Here is a 15804-nt window from a genome sequence, read left to right as displayed (position 1 = left end):
TGTTGTAGGGAAGGAGCTTTCAGCCTCCTGCCCTTCTCTCTTGCTTTCTCCCCCCCGAGCGGCACCGGCAGAGTGGCAAGCAGGCAGGTGCGAGTTTTCGCTTCCTGCTTTGTCCCACACCACTCTGTGAATGGTTGTCCAAGTTCTCGTGAGCTGTCCTATTCACGGAGCTATTTTTTCTTTATAGCACCATTTCATCTTAAATTTATCGACATTTCCTCTAAGAATTGTCCAAACCTTTAAAAAAAAAAATTCTCTGGCAACAAATTCCCAGAGCTTAGTTATATATTTAAAAGTGGAAAAAAAAGTTTTCCCCCAATTTGTTTTAAATATACTACCTAGTAGCTTCATTCTACACCTCACTCTTTTTGTAAGTTTGTAAAGAGAAAACAAAGCTTATCCATTCTATGCCACTTATTTTTAGACACTCCCTCATCTCTCCCTTCATCTATTTATTTCAAGCTGAAGAGCTCTAACCTACTTTACCCCCCACTTCACTTATGAAGCTGTGTTAGAGGTTTTTAGCATGGGTTAGCGAGGTAAGATATAACACGTATAGGAATTCTATGAGCATCAGAGCATTTATTGCACTGGCTCGCGCTAAAAACCTCTAGTACAGCTTGATAAAAGGGACTGTTACTTTTCTTGTAAGTCTAATTCCACTAACTCTATTATGAGATAGGTGACCAGAATTGCAGTTGCACCATAGAGCAATACAGGGGCATTCAGTTTGCTTGCTTGCTTGGTTGCTGCTATTTAATAAACAGAAAACATAAGTGTTTTCCTATATAATATAACACTGTAGTCTACTACACCGGTAGTAAATATTGGGCCCCTTTTACACAGCTGCAGTAGCGAGTCCTGGAACGGAAATGCGTCGCAGTCCATAAGAGTCGAATGGGCTGTGTCGCATTGTTGGGCAGGAATCGCTACCATGGCTTTGTAAAAGTGGGCCACTGTTTATGTACATAAATTCACAAATACAACAATGGCGCATCTCCCGACACATCTAATGGCTAAAGAAGAACATTTAAGACCAGTATAAACGCGCACACTTTTTGTTTTATGTGCTAACCATAGAATTATATGTGCATGCGTACCTCAGACTTTGACACACGTTTACCATAGAGCACAGCTTGCTCGATTAAACACGGGAATGTATACAGGTTTATTAAACTGAGGAGCCAGATGGTGGTGATGTATATCCAGTAAGATCTAATACCCAGAAGGGGAAAGAGCTGGGGAGATTTGGGCCCATAAAAAAATAATTTCCTGTCAAAAACAATACATTGGAGAGATACGCAATAGAGTTGATTTGAGCAACTGATCTTTTCTAGAGAGTAAGTAGGGGAAGAAAACAGAACTGTTATCTGGCACATTGCATACTCATATTTATCTGAAGGTGGGTTGTTTTTATTGCAGAAACTGGTTGTGGATAAAGGACTGACCATTCTACTCTTACAGCCTTTCTCTTGTTTTTCTGATGGCATTTTGGCACGCTAAGACCCAGATGTAACTCCACATACTATAAGCTTTTTATAGGTGTGTTTTTGCTCAAATAATGGTGCCTATTGGGTTTGTCCATCTGTATGCATAGACCAGCGAGTCTGACATTTTTGCCAAGGCAAAATGGGAGAGGCCATAAAACCATTTCTGAATATATATTTGTTTTATTTCTATGTATTACCTTTTAAAGTAGACTAACATAGTAACAGCACTAATTTATACATAAAAATAGCTCCATTGGTCTGAACTAACCAGAAACTAAGACCAGTATGTTCACAAAACTACAAGGAAATGGCAAACAAACCCTATGGAACTGGTGATCTGGATGAAGACAAATTTTATTCAGAGTATAAGTAGTCCAAGAAATCAGTTGTGTAAATTCCAAATGAGTGATGTTTGGTGTAGTTCAAGAGAGATCCAACAGGGTCTGTGTTGGCAATTTTATGCCTTTCTGAGGAGTCCTTTACAAGAGCACCAAAAAAGTATATTCGTTTGGAAAAAAAACAGAAAACTAATAGGAGGAGCCACAAATGCTGTTGTACTTAAACAGATTTCATAAACCTAATATTAATGTTTATTTCTATAATGCTGCTGAATTATGCTGCATTGTACGGACACACGAGTCCCTGCTCGACAGAGCTTGCAATCCAAGACAGACATAGGACAAATAAGCAATTAAGTCCATATTCTATAACTTAAGCACAAAACACTATTAAAATAACCCCATAGCATTTAAGAAAAAAATGTAGGCGCTTACCAGCATTTAAAAAAACAAAAAAAACAATACGGTGCCTGCATCACAGCTACAGAGGCACTTTATAACACTTAATTCCAGTATAGTTGTGGCCAACGCTGGAAGTGGCGTTAGGCATTGTAAAATGCCACTAGACATGATTCACATTAAAGGTAGGCACCGGACATATAGGCTTTGAAAACCCTTGCCTACATTTCTGGCGCCTACCTTTCATGAAGCTGCAATACTATAAACGGCACTGTTGTGCGATTGACATACGATTGGCAGCCACCACTAACAATGCCGTTTATAGATTCCGAGCCTTAGCGGCTACTTATGAGAATGATTGATTAAAATTATAGGTACTGAGCAGGTGACCAAGGTGTTGAACAGAAAGCAACCTTTAACCCCTTTAGTCACCTGTTCAGTACCCATGTTCTTAATTTTTCCCGTAATAAATACTATATAACACCCTAATCCCTTATTGGTGCTATTTATCTTGAATAGATTGCAACCTCTCAAGCAGGCACTTTCTTATGTGGCACTTTGAAAACTAATTGGAAGAATAATATTTCATATAGTTCACAATTAAGTTGTAGATTTTGTTACCTATGAAAGCAGTTAACATAGTTAGGTTTAAAAAATTAATTAAGCTTGCAGAGGAAAGGTCAATAAACCATTATTAGTTGAGTAGACTTGGAAAAATATCCCTGAATGTATGTAACAAGAAAAGGATTGGTTCTTTGGGTAAAAATCAGAAGGATTACAGATTTGTCACTGTTGGAAGTAGTTTGCTAAGCTTAATGAATCTCTGGTTTGACCAACTATGGCATTTTTGTTTCTATCCTATTTACCAGGCTTTCAGGAGCTAAGGATGCTGTGAAGTACATAGTGGTTACTATATAACAGATCAGTTCTGAGTTAAGCCTTGTTAAGACTTGAAAGTTTGTAACAATTCCTTGTGAGCATTTCTGTTTTATATAATGAAATTGATTTGATACGACACATTTTGTTCACAGCTTCATCCTAAGAGTGGAAAGTTTCTGGTTGACAAAGCTAAAGAATTTGGCCTTCCACTGTAAGTGCAGTAGTGTTTGTATGTCACTTTAAAGCAATTTGTTTTGCTAGTAGTAAGGTTTTAAAGGAATAAATGCCTTTTTTTTTTTTTTTTTTTTTTAATGCTTGCAGGGGTACCAGAGCCATTGGCCCAATAATTGCTGCCTTCAAAGCTGGAAAAAGTGTTTTCTTTGAAGGAAAAGAGGTAAAGCACGTTGGGGCTGATGGATTTAAAGAGTTAAATATGTGTAATTTTAGAAGAAAGACATTTAAATACATCCATGGCAAAAATACATAAAGGATGAGTCTCAATTGAAAGGAAGCTTCGGAATGAGGGGTCGTAGGGTGACCATGAATGGGATACTTGGGAGTAATCTAATGAAATACTTCACAGAAAAAGTAATAAATTATGTGGAGTGGAGGTGGTAGAGACTGTCTGAATTTAAGAAAGCTTGGGACAAGATCTAGATTGTACCTTATGAGTTCTTTTGTATTTTTGGATGACAATGTGCCTAGACTACAGGATATGATTGATACCTTTTTAATATGCCAGCAAAAAAATCAGGTCACACAGCTTCTGGTTACAGACAGTATTCATGGTGGTCTCTAACTTCCTGTACACAAGGAGGGAACAATTAAAGGTCTGGCCTGCAGAGATTCACAGCTGTATCTCTGTAGTGCAGAGATGAAATATCAGAGCAAAAAGCCAAAATAATAATAATAAAAAAAAAGCTCCAACAAAGTTCCCCTTTTAAAATTTAAAACAAAAAACAAAACATCCCCCCAAAACAGTGTATCATGCAGTTATACTCTTGCTCTGCCTAGCCCAAATGGGGACAGCACCTGAGCAGGATGATCAGTCAAATATGTAACCTGGCCAGGGTAATATGCATTTACACAGAAAAAGAAATGCTTTTCTCCCCCAGTTACTAACTGCTAAGGGGCAGGTGAAGGTCCCTGGCTGGGGTAGGGAGATTCAAAGACAAAGCAGTGCAAACATGTGCATTTCAGATAAGAAAAACATGTGAAGCTAAAAGATAAAGGCCTTGGATGTCTAGAGGGAGAAGCCTCTAGAAAGCCCAATTCACAACTACATGAGCCCAGTTTCCACTGACAAGAACGGGTTTGTACCATTTTGCATTAACAAGTACATGAGATCTTTGAAGGAGAGGAAGGGATAGCAGATGGTGTGTGGATAGATCAGATAAGACCATATAATCATCATTTGTTTTTAGTTTCTATATTAAATGTGCACAGAAATATTATTGGACAAAAAGTTAACTGGAGCAGTAGAATGACACATAGCTGACATGTGATCTGTGATCTTGTTTACTTAGTACATCCTATGAGAGAGAACTTATAGGACATTTAGTCAATTCCTTTTGTTTCAGATTTTGCCTGAAGATGTTTGTACTCCAAATGAACCAGGTTCTGTCTTCATAGTCTTGGAATGTCCTAAAGAAGATTTTGTGGATTCCATCTGTGAGAATGAGATGCTGACCAGGTATTCATTTTTTTTCTCTTATCAGTACTTATCAGAAAACTGGATGGCCTCTACACCTGCTTTCCATCCAGATTTGATCAGGGAGCAATCGTACTAGACCTTTGACCAGTTGTGTTCTGTTTCCAAATCCTTTTTGTAAAGGAACTCGGTGACCTTTCTATATTGGCTGAGAATAGAATCTGCTCCATCCACTCTTGCAACTGTAAGACCAGTAGTTTGGTGGAGGTTTTTTTTTTTTTAGTTATCCATTGCATCCTGTCAGCTAGCTTGAGGAGCAGAAATTGGGCTAGGTAATTGAACACAGATCTTCAGCATGGTAGTATGCTAACTGAGGTATCAGGATAGCATTATAATCACTTAATCATAACTGAAAAACCTTGTTTGCAGTAGTCTCCTTCTATAGTACAGTGTTCCCCCAGACATTTGCGGTTGTCAGTTCGCAGTCCCAGTCATTCGCGGTATTTTCCGACTGCGACCTCTGACCAGAAGAGGACAGCTAGAGAGGCAGGAGAGAGCAGCCGGAGCGCCGGCGAGTGAAGGAAATCACTCGCTGTATGCTCCGACCGCCTCTTCCTGCACTAAAGTTGGGCCTTACCAATCAGGAGCTGCTTTGACACGCAGCTTCTGATTGGTAAGGCCTGACTTTAGTGCAGGAAGAGGCGGTCTGAGCATACAGCGAGTGATTTTCTTCACTTGCCAGTGCTCCGGCTGCTCTCTCCTGCCTCTCCCACTGCCCTCTCCAGTCTCCCCCATGAAAAACCGTATCTGCGGTTTTTCAAGATTCGCGGGGGTTCCTGGAACGGAATTTCGGGGGAGTACTGCATATAGCTTAAAGGACTATTAAGTCCTATAATATTTAAATTAAAGAGAAATTCAGTAGTGGGAACTTAATGCAAGGTAAAGTATCCCCACAAAACCTCATATCAACGCTTGTAGGTGAGCTTTTTATACAGATCCACCGCTAAATTATATTTTCTCTTAAAAGTTTTTAACTTTTTTTCATATTGTGCAATAAAATTGAAATTTAATCAATATATCTAAAGAGACTTCTTTTGAAATGAATTTCAAAAGTAATAAATCACATATCCACTCATTCATTTATTTTCACATAACAAAATTCTTTGTGCGAATCACTTAGCTGTTTTTTTCAGCGTGGCTTAAAACTACCTGACAAGAGTTCTCCATTTCATTTCTTCGGGGTAGACGCCAATTTATCTGTTGGAGGCCTTTAACCAATATCAAAAATGTGCCCCACCAGCTGCCTTACAGCATTGAGTGACAGCATTTCTCTGCTCCAGAGGATCTTAAGCCATAAAGCAGCGACAATACTGCTGCGAAATGATGGCCACCTTTGGGGGATCCCTGTGCTTTCTCTAGTTATTTCAAGTATTACATAGCAACTCAAGCAGTATAACTATTAAAACATATGAGTAACTGTTTGTGTTTGGTTTTTTTGTAGTATCAGCAGTTCTATACAACATTGACAGTTTTTCTGCATATAAGCACTGTTTGGCTGTCATTTTTTTTGTCTGCGGGTCTGATGAAATAATTTTTTTGTTTGATAGATGGTATGAAACAGAACTAGAAGATCTTGGCTCACATCATTAGGCATATTGGAAGTGGTTCTGAGTGCCTTTTAAGGCTTTTTCCCTTCACCTAGATTTTCTCTCTGTTTATTAGTACATATATACAGTATACCAATTTGCTGGAGTGTTTTTTTTGTGTCTTAGTTGTACGTACCTACAGTCCTTTCTTAGTTTATATTCTGAAAGCTGAGCCACTTCCTAGAAAAGCAATGTCAGAATTCCATATTCTAGTCCTTCATATGTGGTAAAATGATTTCTATGCAATTGCAGAAAATGCCTACATACTTACCCAGAGAAATAGGTAGAATTCCATAATGGAGGCTACTCTAGAATGCTGACAGGCTTTTTTTTTTGTTGTTGTTGTTCTCTTTGTTCTGCACAACTTGTAACTTTATCTCTGCTTTTGGCAAAACTCAAACAGTTTACAGATTAAAACAGTGAACATTTTGTGGCCAACTACCTTGATTGAAGAACTCTCTGAAAGTACTTATGTCCAAGGCTATATTTCAGAATAAATTGTCTTTTCCTAGGTATCAAGAAGGCACATTGGAAAATCCTGTAGCTTTGGTTGTCCATATAACACCTGAATCTGTTCTTCACACTAACACTTACCAGCAGTGGATGGAAAGGTATGGTTACATTTTTTTAAGAGTTTAAAAACTTTTTTTTAATGTAATATTTGTGTTTTGAGTCTTAATTGGGTGTGAGAATTTTCATAGACTCCTTACAGACCTTTTTTCCCTTTGAAATCGGCTTCATTGATTTGATTGCCTGCGTTCTATGTGGTTGTAAAATTGTGCAGGGAAACATGCTGTACTTTAAGAATGAAATTCCTTTTTGCACTTCTAGGTCTATTCTATTCATTTCCCAGGTTTACCTCTTTTTCCTTGATTGGGGGAAGGGGTAATCTTCAAAGAGTATTTTAATACTGTTTACCCAAAGTTATTTCCAGTGCAAAGGGTACAGTAGTCTTGACAAATGGGTTCTATCCCCAAAACCATGAGTTTCTTGCAGAAGGAGGTCGCACAAATCTTTCATTTCTGCCTCCTTCCTCGAGCTGTGCCTTGTCTCCAGTCTTCCCTTCTTCAAGGGAGTTGATAAAGTGTCTTTCTGATATGCTCTGAATATATTTCATTATTTTGGAGTTTTTATCCGAATTGTGAAGCTTTCAGTGCTATTAGCCATGGGGCAGCTCTGTCTGGGAGAAGATGCAGACTCGCTGAGTAGAGGTCTGCAGCTAACAGGGCAACCCGTTTAGCCAGCCTGCATTTTATTTGTGGAGTTTGGGGACCGTTCCCCTGAAAGCCAGGCTCACTCCTGATTTTATTAGGCACTTGAGCACAGGCTGTTTGGCCCTGTAGTAATCTGGGATGAGCTTTAGCAGGTGCCAGCTGTGACTTCCTCCCCTTCCTCCCAACATCACAACGTGTGGATTTCTGGAGGTCTGAGGTCTCAGTTTGACTTTAGCCTAACTGGCAGCCTGAAGCTTTGTGAACACTTTAGAGGCCATGGTTTCCTCCAGATTCCAACTATAATGGGAACTGAGACAGGCAAGCACCAGCACAGCACTTGTGAGTAAATCGGAGGTGGGAGCAAAATTGAAGTTTTAGTTTCTGAGGCTAGCTATAGGGCCCGCCACCTCTAAAAACCCCTTTTTGGAATTTTTTTGAACTTGGGTTAAGCTCCCCATGTCATTTTTTGTCAACAAATGTTGTGGGCTGTAACTCAGATTTTCAGGATTTTCCCAATGAATAAGCAAGAGATATATTTGCATGCACTGCCTCTATTGTACGCAAATAGATTTTATGCATATTCATTGTGGAAGTTCCAAAAACTCAATTGGTTTGTTGCTCTCAAGGATCCAGGTTGCTGACCACTACTGTAGAGTGTAAAGCCTAATTAGGGGACGCCTGATGGTGTTGAAAGCTTATGCTTTTAGACCTTCCTTTGTAATATATGGTGGATTTCAAGTACAGGTCAGAACCACAACGCAATCTGTGTTAACACTAACTGCTTGGTTACTGTGTACAATGTTTCCTGTGCTTAGAGGGGCATTTTTGATAGAACATCCAAGTCCAACTTCGGACATTTCCCGCAAAGTCGGGGGCAAAGAAACGGCCATTTTCAAAACCAGTGAAACTGCTAGATGACCAATTTTTATTTATTTCCCCCCTGAAGATCGCCTACTTGCGAATCTAACTTTATTTGCCATTTTCGACCAAAAAAATGCCCAGGTTAGAAACATCCAAATCAGCACCATTTAAATGTGAGAGGGGGTCAGCATTGTAATGGACTGGCCACACAGATTTGCCAACAGAGCAGTGGGCACTGCTGTGAACTTCACATAAAAGGTGCCAGATGTACATCTCATCATAACCCCCTTATTTATGCTGAGCCCTCCAAAACCTACTACATCCACCTGTCTAGCACCCCAATAGCCCTTATGACTGCAGGTGGCATCTATATGGCAGTATAGTAGGGTTTTGGTGGGCTCATACTTTCCACCATAACTGTTGTGGTTAGAGTGGCTTATGGGCCTAGCTTCTCCTCTCTACAGCTAAGTAGCCCATCCACCTGGCTACTTGAGGCACCTGTGTAGAATTCTGCTAGGCTTTCCCATACTAGATGCTGCTCTTCTAGACACATATATGCTGTTTGATATTTAGAGGGGTGAGGGGATCAGTGATCATGAAGGGGGGTTGTATAGGGAGGGTCATCATACCTTCATGCATCCACGGTCATCTGTTCTGTTTGGGTACCTTTTTGGCACTCAGATACTTCTAAAATAGGTCTAACTCAGAACGTCTAAGTTCTGTGCAGGACGTCTTGCAAAAGGTTAGATTATCACTGCAAGATGTCCAAGTTTAAGCTGATCCGAATCCCATCCAGATCGTGTCTCTTAATGTGCCCCTTTATGAGTTAGATGTTCTGGAGGGTGAACGTCCAGCAAAACCTCTCAAAATTTTTTGTTTCGAAAATCTACTCTTGGACCATTTTGCTAAGAAAAACATCCAAGTGCCAATTTATATGTATTTTGGGGCATTTTTGTGTTTTGAAAAATTCCTCTATTAGTGTCATACTTGGTGCCATCTATTGATTAGAACAGGGGTAGGGAACTCCGGTCCTCGAAAGCTGTATTCCAGTCAGGTTTTCAGGATTTCCCCAATGAATATGCATGAGATCTATTTTCATGCACTGCTTTCAATGCACATTCATTGGGAAAATCCTGAAAACTCGACTGGAATACGGCTCTCGAGGACTGGAGTTCCCTACCCCTGGATTAGAAGGATGTATATTGACCTCTTGTTTTCTGTGGAGCCTTAAACCTGAGCTAGAACTTTATTTATTTATTTATTAATTTATCATTTCAAGTTATTACATCACAATGATAAGGAAATACTGAAATACAATACAATCAGTACTTGCTGATAAGCAAAAGTTAACACAAAGTAATATTACGTTTCACATAGTCCACAATAGGAGGAGGAGAGAAGAAGAAGAAAACAACCCTTGGGGCAGGGATACATTAAACTAAACTAAAGTTCTAGGAAAAAGAGCAACAACCTTCCATTAATTTAACACCACACCATCCTGATTCAATCCGGATGCGTAGAGATACCCTTACCTTCTAAAAAGAAACCTAATTGGGCAGGTTCAAAGAACACATATTTACTTCCCTGAAGGGAAACCACACATTTACAGGGAAATCTTAACTGAAAAACTGCCCCTAATGAAATCACTTTTGCACGGCATGATAGAAATTCTTTTCTTGTAGATTGCATCCATTTTGAGACATCAGGAAACATGTTTACTCTTCCTACCAAATAGGATACTTGTTTCAAATTAAAATACAATTTCAACAGCATTTCCTTATCCTGATGAAACACAAGAGAGACTAATAAAGTAGCCCGACCCTCTATTTTGATATCAGATGATTGTAATATATCAGTTAAATCCATCTGATCCCCACCTCTTCCTAATTCTCCTTCTTTGATTGAAATTTTCTTTATGTAATAAATTTTTTGTATTGGTGGGAGATCAGATTCTGATATCTTTAATGTAGTTATCATGAAATTCCTAAAAGTTTCCCGGGGTGACATAAACTTGGCTGTTGGAAAATGTAAAAGTCTCAAATTCAAACTTTTCTGTTGATTCTCCAAGTTTTCAATCTTCCTCAGGAGCAACATTTTATCTGAAATTTGTTTAGTCATCAAGTTCTTAGTCTCTAAATTCTTCATCTCTAATTGTTGCTGCTGAAGTGATGTCTCCAACAGAGCTATCTTAGAAGTTGAATTTAATGTTATTGAAACAAAGTTTGCACATACCAAGTGCAGGTTCTCCAACGCCATCCAGATGGAGTCGAGTGTAATCGCCTGAGGTCTCTCAAGTAGCTTGAGGGGGGGGGAACATAACCACCAGCTTCTCTTCAGCGTTTCCTCCAGGTGCTGAATCCTGGGTTCCCTCGCCCTCCCCACCACTTGCTCCTCGAGATGTAATGCTCCCAGAACGCTGCGACTCCCTGGCTGGAGTTGGCGTCGATGTTAAACTTCCGGTTCAGCCTCGGGTCTCGGTAGCGTCTCACCCGCTGTACTTGGGGAGCCCCCCCCAACAGCGACCAGTCTTCCGAAGCTCCTCCAGGCATTGGGGGCATGTGTGGTCCTTGGGTTCAGCGGCAGGTCGCCATCCAAGCTGAGTCCCTCCCCAAACTCAGCAGCAGACCCGCCCGCATTGGTAGGTTGGACTGTAAACGATGTCATTACAGTTTGTCGCATAATGGAGCTAACAGAGGTAGGCGGGAGTAATCCCCTCTTGTTTCCCATGTCTTTTGGGCATTGAATAAGGCTGAAAAATTGTATTTATTCCGAAAATGTTGCCCCATAGACGTAGAGCACTCAAATATGTGCACTGCTCAGGATGCCCTGAGCTAGAACTTTATAGAAAAGCCAGGATCTTGCCTCTGCTTAAAGATTATCCAAACAGGAGAAGAGGATTTTAAGGTAAAAGCAAAAGTGAAAGGTTATACAAGATGTTCTCATCCTTGACAGAATCTCCCGGCCTGTTTTATATTTGAAGTGGCAAAAATTTGAAACTTGCTCTGATGAAGACCTTTCAGAGCTCACTAAATATTTATTCTGCCTTGGCGTTCGAACCTTAAATTTGTCTGTGTAGTTCTGCTATTTCAATGTGCAGCGAACCAAGCAAATCTGATATTTAATTTTTATGCTAATTTGATACTCTTCTAGGTTTGGGCCTTCAACAGAACATCTGATTCTTAATGAGAATGCTTCAACGGTGCACAATCTTCGGAGCTACAAAATTCAAAGCCAGCTGAATCTCATCCATTCTGAGATCTTCCCACCACTCGTCAGCTGCCAGAGAAAGTTGAGTTATCTTAACTTGTAATAGAGGCCAGGGAAAGTACAAAATAGGGCCATCCATAAAATGAAGGGCAGAATGGTTTATGAAAAAGCAGCTCTTAAATAGGAAGGAGGGCAGAGATAGGGGAAGAGAGGCTTCCACCCTCACCCCCGATCTCTTTAATAAAAGGTAAGCAGTGTAGAGTCTTTGAAGTAAGACTGTTAGACTGGCTTACCTGTGATCAACCCCAATTAATCTGTGGAATGGGAAATTTCAACTTAAGGGTTGAACCAGGGGATTTTTTTGTCATGGCCCACGTAGAACCTTGTCGCCATATTTACCCCTTCTATTACCTTTCTTTCCACCTTCTTGCTGCAAGAAAGGAACACTTGGTTGGGTGCAGGGGATCCTATCCTTTTTTTGTACAATGCAAGCATTTTTTCCTGGGGGGGGGTTAATATGGACTAGCAGGAAAGCATCTAGCATGACATGGCTCAAACTGGTAGATTGAGTTCTGCAGAAAAGGAAAGCATGTTGTCTAGTGATAAGCAGGATACAAGTCCTCAAGAGACTACATAGGAAACGTTCTGCAGTTCAGTAAGATTTCCCATTTACTATCTACTTGCTGCCTTTGAGATGCTTTACTCTGCATGTATACCATTTCCTGCCTGTTGCAGGACCTCCATTTTCAGTGAGTTGGTTGGATGTATGTCACCAGACTTTTCCTGAAGATATTTCTTTGTTGATCTAACTTGTAAGTGTTCTTATATCCTATTGCTGTCATAGCTGTACTTTTTTCCTCATTATCTTCTTAGCTAGGTTTTCAGTCATTTTCAGATTTCCTTTCCTTTTATGTTTAGTATGGTGTAGGTACTGGTGAGGACCTCGTGCCCTCAATTATGGGACTTGTATTCAAAATCAAGTAATTTCATTTTATAGTAGCTATTTTTCTGGGTGACAAAAAAAAAGTCCCTGTTGGCTTTCAAAATTGCACCCAGTTCAACAGGACTATTCCATTTATGAATACGCACAACTGATATCTGGGCCTGATCACGATCCTGCTCATTGTAAATTTTATACTTGCAGATATCCAAGGGGGATAATCTTGGTCAAGAAAAGAAGTGCAAACATTTTTAGGGCTCAGAAATCTGGCCCACTGACTTGGGTACTGAAAGTATTAATCTCTGTGGGTCTTGGAACTGCAGTGGATCCTGCGGCTTCACCTCAGATAGATATAGTGGAATTAGAAAAGGTACTGCGAGAAGTGACCAAAATGATCAAGGGGATGGAATGACACTTGGACGGCCACCGCTTCTTAGGTCATCTCTCTGTCCCCTGCAGCAGTGTGGAATCCTACCAGATAACCAAGCCAGAACAGCTGAGGTGATATGCTGCCAGAGGAAGTCCATGGCATGCTTCAGAGCTTCCATGCCCAGCAGCTGAATCATGATACTGACTTAGACAACCTAAAGCTCAGGGCTCATGCAGCAGATCACTTCAGCTGGCAGAGCTTGGGCATGCAACTCAGATTGAGGTCGTAGCCAGCTGCTCAGGCCTACGCCTAAGAAGAGACTTTACACTCAATATACTGGTGCTAATCAATAAGTAATTTTATTAACAAATCGATAATGGCTTACAAGAACAAATCTTTCAGTATATAGAGTAACAGAGCGTGATCGTCAGGCCTGAGGATTTCTGGGTGTCTGTTCTGCCTACTTCCTCTAAAAGGCCTGTTTTTATACATTTCTAGGTGGCCAGCACCACGTTGATCTAAATCACATGATTAGTTTTTATTGGTTATTTCTTTCACATCATTACACTTGTTAATTCACTAATTGGTTTATAATATTCGTGTCATGTTATACGTGTGTCCTATTTACCAGAAAATCTATCTTTTCCCGCATATGCCGTTTTAATTTATCATATCAGCAATTTCAAGCCATCAGTCAGTAAAGCCTGTTTGTCACATGGTATTCTTGCAAAATAATGTACTTTTCTATTCTTGATCAGGATGCTGATTAGGATGTGTCTTAATCCTTTTATGATATCATAGCAGATGTGGTGCTTTGTTTATCATGTAAAGGGGGTGAGTTTCGCTTGTTTTGCTTATCATGAGGTTCGCTTATCTCAGCAGGTTATTTCCCAAATGCTGTATAACATCTGACCATTATAGTCAAAATGTTTTGTGAATTATTTCCAGGCCTTTAATACAATGGTTTATTATAGCAGAGGTTGGGTCAGGTTGGTCTTCCATTTTCTTCACCTTTAGCTCTACCTAAAGGGCTTATTTCGCTTCACCTGTATCAATACAAGGTCTTACTGTTTGTCCCCCTCCTCTCAAGATGCTGGAAATATATCAACCAGGTCAAGTCCTGAAGTCAGAGGGGACACTACAGGTAGTTAGTGAAGGGCTGACAAACATACTCAAAAATGAGGGCTTCAGTAATCTCAGTGGCAAGAGTGCTACTATGGAATAATCTGACAGGGTCACTTAGGATGCTCTCTGACATTCAGAGATTTAAAAAAAGTGTTAAACAACTTTATAGAGGCCTTTTCTTGAAAGCTGCTTACTTTAATAATACTGTTGGAGAGGGTTTTTTCTAGATATTCATTGTATTGTTTTTAAAAACTGTATGTATTTTTTGAACTGCTTAGGTTTAAGAGGGGTATAAGTTTTTAAATAAATATAACTCTTTGAGAGGGGAATGGTAGGCAGGGAAAAGTATGGCTGCATTTCCTTGCTGTCTACAGAGAACACCCATTAAAGGAAGCAACTATGCTTTTTGGTTAATCAGTATTGCTGTTCTGGTTTGAGAGGCAACTGATCTGTGGCCCATGGCTGAGCATTGTATTTTAACTAATATAGTATTGTAATTTATATTAGAGGTTTGTAGTTTTATAAAGTGTTTTTATCGTTTGCGTATGATTCGTTCTGTGTCGAAGTTTCTAGAATCTAAATCCTTAAATATTTTAATACACTCGCTTGTGATCGCCAAGCTTGACTATTGTAACTCACTATTGCTAAATATTACTCAAAAGGAAAAGAAACGTTTACAAATAATACAAAATACTGCAGTTAAAATCATTCATAATGGAAAAAAATTTGATCACGTCACTCCCTTCCTGATTGATTCACATTGGCTTCCCATCAACCAACAAATAATCTATAAAATTGCTTTCAGTATTTAAAACATTATCCACAAACGAACCGCAATTTATAGATCGGCTACTCATTCCTTATAATACGACACATTCTCTCCGTTCCGCATCTCAGGGTCTGTTAATGATTCCTTCTCTGAAAATTATCAGAACCAGACGACACGACATATATTCTGTAATGGCCCCTCAAACCTGGAATGCCTTGCCCTTACATATAAAAGAAGTCAAAGATCTCAATAAATTTAAAAATATTTTAAAAACATTTTTATTCAGAGATGCTTTTAATGTTTAAAATAATTCACTTTCTTTAGCACTCTCCAGACCAGTAGAGGTTAACTTTACGAATGGGTATATATCTAATCATGACCAGCAGGTGGAGACTGAAAACAAAACTTTGGGACAGTATATCCTAGCCCCTCCTCTCTATTTCCCTCAGTCTTCTTTCAGTCTCCAGCAGGTGTTGATGTGATCTGTACCCATCTCCCTTGGTAGGGCTGTTGGAATTTGTTTATGGGGTTTATTGTCCCTGTTTTTGGCCGGACGGAGCTTGGGCGGACTCTGTTTGGGGGTTCGTCCGACCTCGGGGGTGTCAAACCCGGCGGGTCACGAGCGGGGTCCCTCCCCCCACTTCCTCCACCTCCCCACATTTTTTTAGAGGAGCCTCAGCAGTAAGCCTTGCCCCCTAAATCAAGCAAGGCATATTGCTTTGAGAGCCTGTGGAGTCTGTTCTGTAAAAAAAAAAAAAAAAAAAAAAAAAAATCCTGAGGTAGTGCTGGTCTGAAGGGTTGTTTCCCTTTAAGAAAACTGTATTTTACTGTATTTTTTCATGTAACCGGCACTTTTTTCTAGCTAGGTCGCGTATGGAGCAATTGTGCCCTTCTCCGGGGGAGTAGGACACAAAT

At 39.9% G+C, this 15804-nt stretch overlaps 1 protein-coding gene across 1 annotated transcript in view; it reads left to right on the top strand.

Annotated features, from left to right (window-relative positions):
- The window catches only part of ELAC2 (elaC ribonuclease Z 2), a 117224-nt gene that overhangs the window by 27860 nt on the left and 73560 nt on the right, over positions 1-15804 (top strand). The window contains 5 exon segments of the mRNA XM_033961702.1: positions 3259-3317; positions 3428-3500; positions 4687-4799; positions 6916-7014; positions 11629-11767. Coding sequence (XP_033817593.1) covers positions 3259-3317; positions 3428-3500; positions 4687-4799; positions 6916-7014; positions 11629-11767 — 483 coding nt within the window.

Source organism: Geotrypetes seraphini, chromosome 10, assembly GCF_902459505.1.
Source record: "Geotrypetes seraphini chromosome 10, aGeoSer1.1, whole genome shotgun sequence".
NCBI classification, from domain to species: domain Eukaryota; kingdom Metazoa; phylum Chordata; class Amphibia; order Gymnophiona; family Dermophiidae; genus Geotrypetes; species Geotrypetes seraphini.
The sequence above is the reverse complement of the archived record's forward strand: the minus strand, read 5'-3'. Positions and strand labels throughout refer to the sequence as shown.